The sequence below is a fragment of the Anguilla rostrata genome, chromosome 2 (genome assembly GCF_018555375.3).
Source record: "Anguilla rostrata isolate EN2019 chromosome 2, ASM1855537v3, whole genome shotgun sequence".
NCBI classification, from domain to species: Eukaryota; Metazoa; Chordata; class Actinopteri; order Anguilliformes; family Anguillidae; genus Anguilla; species Anguilla rostrata.
Genome location: NC_057934.1, coordinates 60,173,278 through 60,184,575, shown reverse-complemented (window position 1 = coordinate 60,184,575; position 11,298 = coordinate 60,173,278). Strand labels below are relative to the sequence as shown.

General features: G+C 51.8%; 1 protein-coding gene across 1 annotated transcript; it reads left to right on the top strand.

Moving 5' to 3' along the window:
* The first annotated feature begins 331 nt into the window (after positions 1-331).
* Positions 332-9,624, top strand: LOC135248680 (protoheme IX farnesyltransferase, mitochondrial-like). The gene is made up of 5 exons (XM_064323518.1): positions 332-504; positions 1,079-1,221; positions 2,193-2,521; positions 4,876-5,000; positions 9,238-9,624. Exons 3-5 carry the CDS (start codon positions 2,275-2,277, stop codon positions 9,289-9,291), a joined length of 426 nt encoding a protein of 141 aa, XP_064179588.1. The 5' UTR covers positions 332-504; positions 1,079-1,221; positions 2,193-2,274; the 3' UTR covers positions 9,292-9,624.
* Positions 9,625-11,298: the final 1,674 nt, after the last annotated feature.

Below are 11,298 nucleotides of genomic sequence, written 5' to 3'. Positions count from 1 at the left end.
ATAACCTGAACCCCTGCACCACTGTCAGTGTGAAACGAGGCACCGATAAAATAACCTTGGTTTCAGGCTACCAGACAGCTCCAACCTGAGTACTGTATGTAACGAAGGTCATATAGGGACAGAGATTTCGCAAAGCACGTGGCTGTACTCCAGGAAGAGTCGTAATTTGACACTGACAGGTCATGGCTGGGTTGCGAAAATTATCGTAAAATTGCGGTTTTAATATGACTAAAACAGTCCATAATATTGCGCCACATCGCAACAAAAGCCGGTTTACCCCTGGGACAGCCAAATTACGAACAAATCCTCTCTCTTAAATCGCGTAGTTAGCTCACTATCTAGCTGCTAGGACTTGAGGACTTTTCAACCGCCGGAAATGACCCCGGAAGTAGTCCTTTGCCGACGATTTGAAAATGGCGACCTGCTGCATGTGAAGAGGACGGACCCGGAGCCGGTTTTTAAGTTACAAGACCATGTATAAAACGCCATGTAGCAAACTCACAGGTAAACAAATTTCATTTATTTATATTTATCACTCTTTGTTGATTTGATATTTCAAAATAACGTTTTTTTCAGGACTCGTGGATATTAATTTTTACACGTCTGACCTTATAGAGAGTTAGCAAGGCTGTCAACCTTGAAACATTTAGGCAAGCTAATAATGTCGGTATCTACTAATTTATCCTATTCACGTTATGCTGGGATGTGGCTACAGAATAACGTTAATATCAGCTTCGAAATTGCACTTAGTCGTAGGTATTAACTGTTATCTAACCTTGCAAACGGCGAACGAGCTAGATAGCGGGTTACTAATGTGTTACAAAATGTGGTTGTTTCCTTTTATTGAGCTAGTTGTTTGGTCAATTCTTGCTTGCTAGGTAAGAACGTCGCAGTGCAGCGAGTTTCTGTCTGGCTAGCTTGTGTGCTAAGGACTCCACTGGATTCCTATCTCATTATGAACAGTGTCAGGCGACCTTCACCTGCCACTTACCCATTTGGCTGTATAACCAGAGTTAACTAGTTTCATGTTCGCTAAATAGGACTAACATTTCTGGGATTGTCAATGTGTGTGTTGCAGTTCTGGTAGGAGCCGGCCTTTTCCAGACACTTGCGGAAAACGCGTCAAGAAGTCACCGGTGCTCCCGTAGCCTCGTCCAGCTCTGCAGGAGGTCTCCGGCCGACTGGATCACGTTTCAGCATCTTAACTTCCTGAAACGCCAGGTAGGCTACACGACGTCCGCTGTGGCGCAGCTGCCATACACGTTGAGGTGAAATGTTATTTTACTTCGGTACAGCTACTCTGTTTCTGTAATTCAGTGATTGACTAAAAAAAGACGTTACAGACATTTAGCAGATGCTCTTATCCCTAACGGCTTGCGCAGCGTTTAAGTATGGTGTCCGTTTATACCGCTTGATATATACTGAGATAATGCAGGTGAACTCGTAGCTACAAATGCTTTCAACGGTTAAAATTAAACTTCATCCTAGTGATGTTTTTTGTCATTTATTGGTCCCTCATGCTATTGGAAGGTTAAACGTTTTGTAACTTGGTAACTCGGTACCTTGCTTGCTGAGTACTGCATCCAAAATGTGCCTTTTTTCATTGAATCGCTATTAAGAGTGGAGGTGGCTGCTCAAGTTGTACGAAATGTGCCGTTTTGCCTGATATTTCCAGAACCTGCTGTAAATATCTAGAACATAGGTATGTTGTTTGGGGTGCATTTTGGACCATATTATCGGTGTACACACCAATTTACAATAAAATGAAAACAATGTCAATTTCACCCTTCAAGCTTTTTGCATCAGTGCCGCAGTAGTGAGGTAAATGAGCTTTGAGGAGATTGCAGGTTCAAATCCCTGGATGAGGCACAGCTTGAATGAGGGTTTTGAACCAGAATGGTCTGAAACAGAGCTGCCCAACCCATTTCCTGGATGCCTACAGTCCTGTAGGTTTTAAGGTCGAACCTAATTTGACACGCCTGATTCTATTCATTTGCAGCTCGATGAGATGTCTATCTGTTGAATGACATGTGCTTTGCTTGCATTGGAGTGAAAGCTTACAGGATGGTAGATCTCCAGGAACAGGGCTGAGCAGCCCCTTTTTCTGAGCAGACCTGTTTGTAATGCTGGTGTTACTAAGTACTGGAAATAGCTGCTCCTTTAAACACTCACTCTTTCCTCCTCTTCCTCAGTATGTGATGAAGAACGGCGGCGGGCTCCGCCAGCGGGCTAGGCCCAAGCGGGAGCCCATCTCGGGCGCACTGGAGGACCACGATGACTCGGTGGTGCGGCAGGTCCAGCAGGTCCCAGTTGGCCATAAGGCCCATCGTCATGGGGACGCCAGCGGCGGCGGCGGCGGCAGGGCAGGAGGGGAAGGCCCAGGCAGAGTCGGGGGCGGAGTCGAGGGCGGAGTCAGAGGCGGAGCGCGAAGCGCGCCTGGAGAGGCAGTGGAAGGAGCTGAAGGTGGACCGGGCTGAACTCTTGGGGGTGTACGCCCGGCTCTCAAAGATCAGACTCACAGGTACTGTAATGTCTGCTCATACTGAGAATTAAAGCATTACATATTCAAACAATGTAAGTGTAGCTGTGTAAAAGGTTTCTTTCTAATCTTACCTTCTAGTGTTGTGATATATAGCGGATATGGCTCGGCTAGTTTGCTTATGAAGCACTGTGAGGTGCAGTAAAGCAAAGGTCTTGTAGCACGTTACCCTGGCAACACCCTGACGACAGGACCCTTAGATTAAAAAATAACAATGTTTCCCATAGCTAGGGGCGATTTTGCCTTTAGCTGACTGGTAACGCTTTGGTCTTTGGAGTCTTTTGGGGGAGGGAGAGGCCTGGGTCCAGATATCACCTCGGGCAAATCTCTTGCACTCATTGCAAATACTAATGGTTGTTTGTTAACATTACACATAGTTATTATAAGTGGGCGCTTGTGCTTTCTTGGTGATACCGCATGTCTGGTATTCCTGAGAGGAAAAGTGCTATGTTTTGACAGCAGTTAGGGGTATTTTTCTCCCTCAGTTGGTTAGTCATGTTTTACAATGTCCTCCAGCCTCTGCCGGTCTGTTGCAGTTTGCCAGGGGAGCTGCCTTGCTGTGTCATAAATATTTGTGTAGCCTTCTAAACATCTTATTTCAAGGTATGATCAGACTTGTTGTGGTGAGGAACTGATATTTGCTCCAGAATGCTTCAGCTGGTTAAAGGGGCCCGTCACAGCCCAGCTGGTCCATGTTGTTGCTGGTTAGAGTCCTGATTGCTGCAGGTTAATGATGTGTTTGTGTGTGTGTGTGTGTGTGTGTGTGCGTGAGTAAGTTTGAGCGCCTGCGCGTCTGTGTCTGTGTGAGTGAGTGAGTGTGTGTGTGTCTGAGCGCGTGCCCGTCTGTGTGAGTGAGTGTCTGTGTGTGTGAAATTGACTCTGCATGAGTTCATATTGGCCCTGGTTTCTCCGGTTACCTCAGCACTGGCCCACAGGTTAGCAGAGTTTGTCAGTCAGAGCTGCTGACGTGCATCTCCTCCATCTGGGATGAGCCCCCTCTTGTGCTGTGTGAACAGGAGGGAGGGTGTGTACTAACCACTGCCTGGTGGGTGAGTGTTTAGCTGTAGTGCTCCTGGAGTGTAATAATAATAATAATAATAATAATAATAATAATAATAATAATAATAATAATAATAATAATAATAATAATAATAATATTATTATTATTATTATTAAGGAATAAACTCTGTTTGTTTCATACAGAGAAGCAAAGAACTCAAAATGCTTAACAGTAATAAAAAAAGAAAAAAAAGAAAGAGTAACCCCATTGACACTAGAGGCATAATTAGGGAGCAGGGGGCTGTGTTAAAGTCTAAAGAGCTGGTCTGTGCAGGAGTGTGAGGAATGACTGAAGACCAGTATGAAGCAGGTCTGTGCTTTCTGTGAATCATGGAGGAGGCGAAGACCGACCCGCCACCCCGCCACTTTTGTTCTGGCGAGGGCCGCGGGATGCGCTCGCTCGCTCGCTCGCCCACTCGCTCACTGCCGCGGTGCGCGTGGCTGACATCAGGCCTGCGGGTGTCGTCTTTCACGTTTCTCCTCCTCCCCGAGAGAGGGAGAGATATGGAGAGACAGGTGAACCACACCCCTGTCCTCTCCTGTCCCTGCCATGGCTCCTACCTGCTCTTCCTCTGTGCTTAATGAAACGCTTTGATGTTTGGATTTGATGCGGTTCTCGCCCACGCGTGCACTCATACGCACTCTCTCCCCACCCCCCCGTCCTTAAGGTAAATCAACAGCAGGTTAAAACGTCCCCCCCCCCCCCAGTCTCTTCAAAAGGATTATCATCAGACGCTGGTGTCTAATTTAAATGGCCGTTGGGAGTTGTAAGAGCTTAATCTAGTGTAGATGTTTAAGAACGCAGTGTGAGCGTCACGCTCGTCATGGGAGCGTAGCGCAGGTTGTTTGGCGGGCGAGGTCGCCCGGGGGACGCCGGGGCCGCTCCGGGACGCAAGGCGCGCGCGTGTGGCGTCTCCACGGCGATGGCTCTGATTGATTTAGATAAGGAGCCAGCAGCTGCCCGGGGTGTCCCGGCCCAGGGGGCGGAGCCTCTGTGAGGAGCCGGATCCCTCAGACCGCGAGCGGCGATACGCTTGACGCTACGCCAGGTAAAACAGATCGGCGCTATTTTTAAACGGCCATTCGTCACGGCGACGGGAGGGGGGGTGGGGGCGAGAGCGGGCCGCGTTTCATCTGCGTAACCGAGCGCCTGGGGCAGAAAATAACCCCGCACCGTTGTCAGCGCTCAGAAGATGTATTCACTTCCTGTATGGCGGCATAGCTGAGATTAATTGAAGAGTAGTCGTCTAATGTTGGCGGGTTTTCTCTGGTTGCAGCGTTGGTCGTCACCACGGCAGCGGCTGGCTACGCCATGGCTCCGGTGCCCTTTGACCCCAGCTGCTTCCTGTTGGCCTCCGTGGGAACGGGCCTCGCTTCCTGTGCTGCCAACTCCATCAACCAGGTCAGTTAATACATGTCACACTGCCGCCCTGCCCGCCTGGGAGACAGCTGCTTTATCATCCTTCTGTGTGTGTGTGTGCGTGTGCGTGTGCGTGTGCGTGTGCGTGTGCGTGTGCGTGTGCGTGTGCGTGTGCGTGCGCGCCTGTTTGGCTGTTCCAGCCTCAGCTATCAGCCTTGGTCCTCTGTGTGGCTGACGGACGCCTGAGTATCTGGGAAAGAATTGGGCCTCGATGTCTCTGGCGTACATGGGAACCAAGCCTAGCGTAACCCAATGAGCCTTTACCTCTTGTCCTGTAATTGCATTACCTGTGTGTGTATGCCCCTGTGTTGCTGCGCTGGCAGCACAGGGTACCTGCGCAGAACTGTGGGCCTCAGGCGTAGCGTCCTATCATCTGTAGCATTCAGTGGCACTTGATGGGGTCCTGACTGTTTTTTTTACACAACATGATGGCAGCTGAAGTCGTGAGGACGCCGGTCCCGGGGGGTTCGCGTTGTGGGGTGGAATTTGAAGCGCTGGGCTTGTACACGGGGCGTGGGGATCTGAGCTGTGGCGGGTTACCCCCTTTTTCTCCCGTTAAACGGAAAACCGTGTCCGGGTCGAGTCGCGTGACCCCCGCGGCGCTTGTGTTAAATTTAGCGGGCGCTCTTGTGCCGGGCGACACGCGTGCGATGAAGGAGAGACACCGCGCGGCGTTAATAATTCACAGCGACGGGTGGCGCGGACAAAGGACCGAGCATCGGGAAGCGCTAGCGAGCGCAGGAGCCCCCCCCGTCTCCCGCACACAGCTGCTGACTCACAGGGCATTTCAGCCGCAGTAATTGGGCCTTAATGATGTGTTTTTTTCTGCTGTTATTGTTAGATTTCTATCGTTTGCTCTCGGAGATGAATGAGGCAGTTATTCAGCGCTGGCGAGGACGCCGCTGTTTCTTCACTTGTGAATGTTCTGCAACACAAATGCATGCTAATACACACATTTTCCTTAACAAACACACACACTCTTACTGTCACACACACTCATTTACATGCGCACACACAAACGCTCTTACATACACACTCACACACACACACTCACACACACGCACACTTCACACACACTCACTCACACACACACACACACACTCACACACACACACACACACACTCGTCGTTCGGCAGGGTGAGCACTCTTCTCCAGAGGCGTATCTGAGCGGTGCGTTAAGAGGACTCCGCTGCACTGTTATTATTTTCCGCTGAAAGCCTGTATGGAGGGTGGAGAAATGAAAGGCCAGCGCTCAGACTCTCGTAATGGCTGGAGCAGTCGGGGCCGGTCGGGGCTGCTGAGTGTTGACGTTACACGCAGGAATGCGGCCCGTGACTTAACAATATTAGTCTAACGGACGACCTCTCCTCCAGCCCTCGCCTGGGCTCCATTAAAGCCACGGCTCGAGCCTGTAATTTGGAGAGAGACTGATGTTACCGCAGGTTCCTGCCCCAGGGGGGCAAGACTGCGCCCCCCTTAGCCGACGCTCGCAGTCATGTGACGGGTCCCGACCCGAGATGGCCCGGTAGAGACGCGCGCGTGACGAAGTGGCTCCAGACGTCAGGTGGAGGAGGGCTCCTCTTCAGATCAAATCCAAACAAATCAGATCAAATCCATTTAGTTTGTATCGCCCTTTTTACAGAGAACTGCCGCAAAGGTGCCTGACAGGGTTAGGGAAGGAAAGCTGGGCTGGAAGCAGGCCTCTTGAGGCCTCTCTTTTCTTTTTTTGCAAACGCAAGCCATGTTAACTTGGCAACAGAGACGCTGACGCATAATATTGAGATTGTCAGTGACAAGACAACAAAATGATCTCAGTCGGGTTAATTCCCCCAGGTGAACGGTGTGTTTTCCCTTTGATGGCTTCAGTTCGTGTGCTGCGCCCCCCTCTCTTCCCCCCCCTCCCCCCCCTGCCAAAAACGCGCAGCAGGTGTGCAAATACAGGCGCGGGTGTGAGGAACGTGCTCGATTCTGAAGCGGGGGGAGGAGGGGGTGCTTTCGGGTCAAGCCAGGGAAGTGCTGAGCGACGCGAGGCGTGCCGGTGAAGGTTCGCTCTGCTCCAGAGCCAACGCTTCGCGCGCCGCCCCGCTCCCTCTGACCGTCCCTGCCAGAAGCGCCTCACGCCGTGCTGCTTCTGGGGTCAGGGAGCGCGGAGCGGCTGAAGCGAGCGGCGGCGTTCCTCCGCCGCAGCGGGGCGGGGCAAACTGCCGAATGACCCAGCCCAGCTAGCGCCTCGCTTGCGGTCGGGAGGCGCAGAGCTACGGGGCGGTTTCGGGGCATGTATCGAAAACGTGAGCGACCTTCAATGAGCGCAACGTTACGTTGGTAATCCCCCTGGCGGTTGTCTCCGACCTGACCCCACCTCGCCCCCTTTCAAGTTTAGGGCAGATTTTGTTTTGGGATGGCCGGGGGCGGTTGGACGCTTCTGCCCCTAATCCCCTCTCATCCCAGATGAAAAGCTGCCGAAAGAGAGCCTGGGGCTGGAGTGAGCTGAAGAGGGGGGCGAGGGGGGGGGGCAGCTGCGCTGAACTTGTACACAGGATACGATGGCCTACAAAAGAAGACCAGTGGCGGAGGGGGGTAATTACTGCTTAAAACAATGTGTTTTTGGGGGATGGAGGGTGTGGCGGAGGCACCTTGTCTCCTGTTTGATGCGGCTCTGCTTTGAAGTGGTGACAGGCAGATTGAGCCCGCTGTGCTGGCACGCTCCGCCCTCTTCCTCTGCTCTCCGACACGCTCGCAGGCGGGTACAGGTTTGGGGTTCGTGGGGGGGTTGGAACACCCCTGGAGAATCGCCTGAACGTCATCGGGGCTTCCGGAAATGGGAAGTCGTGGGCTTGTGGAGCGTAAGGAGATCTGGGGACGCGGGCTCGTTTGCGACGACCAAGGCCGGGTGGCTGTCGTGCTAACGTGCTAACGGGCACTGGCCTTGCATCTCTCTCCCAAAGAGCTTCTCAAGGCGACGTCCTCCATCCGATCCGGGTTCACAGGAGCCCTAAGCGGATTACTCTGGGGGAGGGGGGGTTGGGCTAGGCTGGGCTGTGTCAGTTTAATGCCTACTCCAGTGGTATTTACATTTTTGTGGTGAGCCTGAGGGCTTTTCTACCCAGGCTCGTTCTCATGTCTTGTGCAGCGAGAAATGGACACCACCGTGTTTGGGGGGAGAAAGCTTCTCCGCTCTCCTCCTTAGTCTTTGGTGGTGGGTAGGGGCATAACTCTCATAAAAAAGTTTGACGTTACAATCGAAACTGATTGATATGGACTATGTCATAGCCTAAATCTTTTTTATTTATTTATTTATTTATTTATTTATTTATTTATTTTACTCCAGAGTGCATTTGATTTCGCCACAGCTAAGACTTTTACAGGACAACAAAATCATATTTAATTAAATTTTTTTTTTTTTCTATCAGGCCTTGAGGGGCCTTTGCTGAGGTGCTGTGGATTTCATTTTTGTTTTCCACAGTTGGCGGTTTTTTCCAGTGACGTTTTGAGACGAGGAGGGGAGAGGGATAATTGGCGGTTGGCTGCGCCACCCTAGCAGGTTGCGTGTTTGCGTGCGCTGAGTGGAATCTTTTTTAATTACTTGTGTTTTGGGTTGTGTTGTTGCCGCCTTTGAACATACTTTTCTTCTGCGTGTAATTACACACACACACGCACACACACCAAAACTACACCCACCAACACCACACACACAACCAACCCACCGCACACACACACTGACACACACGAACCTCACACCCCACACTCACACACCACACCACACCACACACATCACCCACACACACCCACACACCACACACACACCACCACCACACCTCACACACACTCACACACACACAGTCTGAGGGATGGCGGGGGACACGTCATCACTCGCCTGCGCGGCTTTGGCGGGTCCGGGTCGGGGCCTCAGATCCGCGACGCTCCCCGGATCGTGTTTCGGCCCCGCCCCCGTCGGGGCGTGAACGGAGGGCGACACCCTTACCTGAGTGTAACCGATCCCTGCGCTTTGGTCTCTGGAGCTCTCCTCAATCTTTAGCCTTGAGAAAGGGTGTACCCGGGGCCTTCAGATGTGGTGTCAGTGCTGTCTTCTGTCCTTGAAGGAAACCGCGCCTCCCTCGTCACCTCTGTGTGTGGGGGGGTGGCGGGGGGGCAGGGAAGATCAAACGCACAGTAGGTTTTTCTTCTCTTTCTTTTCCTTTGCTTTTTTTTCGTTTAAAGAGTGAAACAAAGGCACTCCGGGTAGAACAAAGTGGTGGAGCTACACCGCGCTGAGCATCGCCCTTCTCCTGGGGCTTCCTCAGACCTCCTGATGTGCGGAGCCTGTGGTCTGATTCAATGTGTGACCCACACAGGAGCCCCCCTCCCCAAACGAAAAGAGGGGGGGCGGAGAGGTTCCGGAACTGAGCGGAGGAGATGACAGACCCTCGCTGTCCCGCGGTCCAGGCTTTTGTGTTCTCTTCTGGGAATGGCTGCAGGCCCACGGAACATCATGGTTTCTTTCTTTTTTTCCCCCCAAAAACCAACCTGTTTGGAAACTTACTGAGGGGTGTAGATCCTTGAGCCTAATAACAATGACATTTCTGACAAAATAAATAAATAGTGGATTGGGTGTGGATGTTTTCAGAAAGTTTTACCATGTATCAGTTACCAAAAATAATGATTCTACTCAGCATTTTATGTCCCCATATTTCTGAAATTATGATGGAAAAGTTATTGTTGCAGGTGATTATTTTGCACCGTGGTCTCTGGTCCAGGTTTTTATTAGATGAGTTAAAAGCTGCATGTCTGTCAGGGCATTTTCAGCTCTGTTTCCTCGGGTTGGAGAGCATGCTGGTTTTGTTCCGGCTGGCCTAGATGGAGCTGGGTTATGAGAGGGCTGGTGTCCCGGGTGAGGCCAGGTAGAGCTCTGGAGTTTGCCTGGCGGTTTTGGCGCTTCCTCCGAATTCTGGGTATTTGAGAGCCGTGGTAAGGAGCGCGTTGTGATGACATCACCCCTCCCTGTGTGAGAGAGCCCCCCTCCCTGGCAGTGCCCGGCTTTCAAACCGCCCGTCTGTGTCTGTGAGTCTGGGGGGATCAGACCACACCGGGGCCAGACGCTAACGGTTCCTGGCGGGGGGGGGGGGGGGGTTTGCGTGAAGGTCCTTCTGTGGGCCGGTGCCTCTCTGGTGTGGAGAGGGGGGTCTCTCAAGGGGCACTCTGTGTTTTTTGGAGAACAAGGCCCTAATAGACAGGGACACAGAGCTGGGACTGTGTGTATGCGTGTGTGTGAGAGAGTGTAGCTGTGTGTGTATGTGTGAGAGAGTGTAGCTGTGTGTGTGTGTGTGTGTGTGTGTGTGTGTGTGTGTGTATGTGTGTGGGCCGCTCTCTGGGGTCAGGTCAGGGGAAGCTCTTCCCAGGTGTTCCGGTCCTCCGTGCTCAGGGCGGTGATCAGTCCACACTCGGGCCCTAATCGGGGGTAATTGGATAATTGGGTTAGGAGACCGCTTCAAGCTGGGCCAGGCATCCTGGGGGCAGCCGGAGGTCCCGGCAAAGCAAACAGAATGGGCCCAGTTTCCCCTCCGTGCGGGGAGCGCTTTAGACTGACAGCGAGACTGACTGGCCTCGTCCCGATAGTCTGCATGAGGCACAGCCTGAGAGAGAGAGAGAGAGATGGAAAGAAAAAAATGATAGGCCGTCCGCACAACCAGACTCCCGCCATCACTGCGAGAGGACTGTGGCACACAAACCTTTGCGTTTTGGGAAACCAATGATGAGCCGTTCCCATAGTGATGAAAGCTGGCCAATAGCAGGCGGAGGTGGAAATGCACTGACGTGTGGCAAGTTACAGGTTTAGCCTCCTGCACCTTAATGACCAATGGGGTACCAGCGCACTGTGGCTAATCTAATTACACAACAGGCCCATTCAGCGTTTGGTGTGTTTTATGCGGAAAGCCTATGGACATTATAATAAAACACCCGTGTGCGTTGTAGTCACGTGTGGTACATATTGCATTTAGAGCAAAATGTATCCTTTATTTGCTTCTGTGAAGAAATAATGAGATGTATGGTAGCAAGATAAATACGTCTTTGTCCTCTTATGAGTGATGTATTTTGTTCTAAATGCAATAACGGATCTGGATTATCTTCCTCTGCATCCAGAATTCCCGCAGTCCTGCCTGTATTACAGCATCAATCATTCTGATAATCTTTAATGTGGACGCTGTAGGTCAGAAGGGGGGGTGGTGGGGGGGCAGTGGGAGGAAGGGGGGGGGGGGTTTGGGATTGGTGGCAGCACAGGGC

Excerpts from the sequence above, each read along its gene's own strand:
- LOC135248680 (XM_064323518.1), top strand. The coding sequence starts at position 2,275 with ATGACTCGGTGGTGCGGCAGGTCCAGCAGGTCCCAGTTGGCCATAAGG. Across the intron at positions 2,522-4,875 it reads CTCAAAGATCAGACTCACAG|CGTTGGTCGTCACCACGGCA; the intron begins GTACTGTAATGT and ends CTCTGGTTGCAG. Across the intron at positions 5,001-9,237 it reads CTGCCAACTCCATCAACCAG|AGTGAAACAAAGGCACTCCG; the intron begins GTCAGTTAATAC and ends TTTCGTTTAAAG.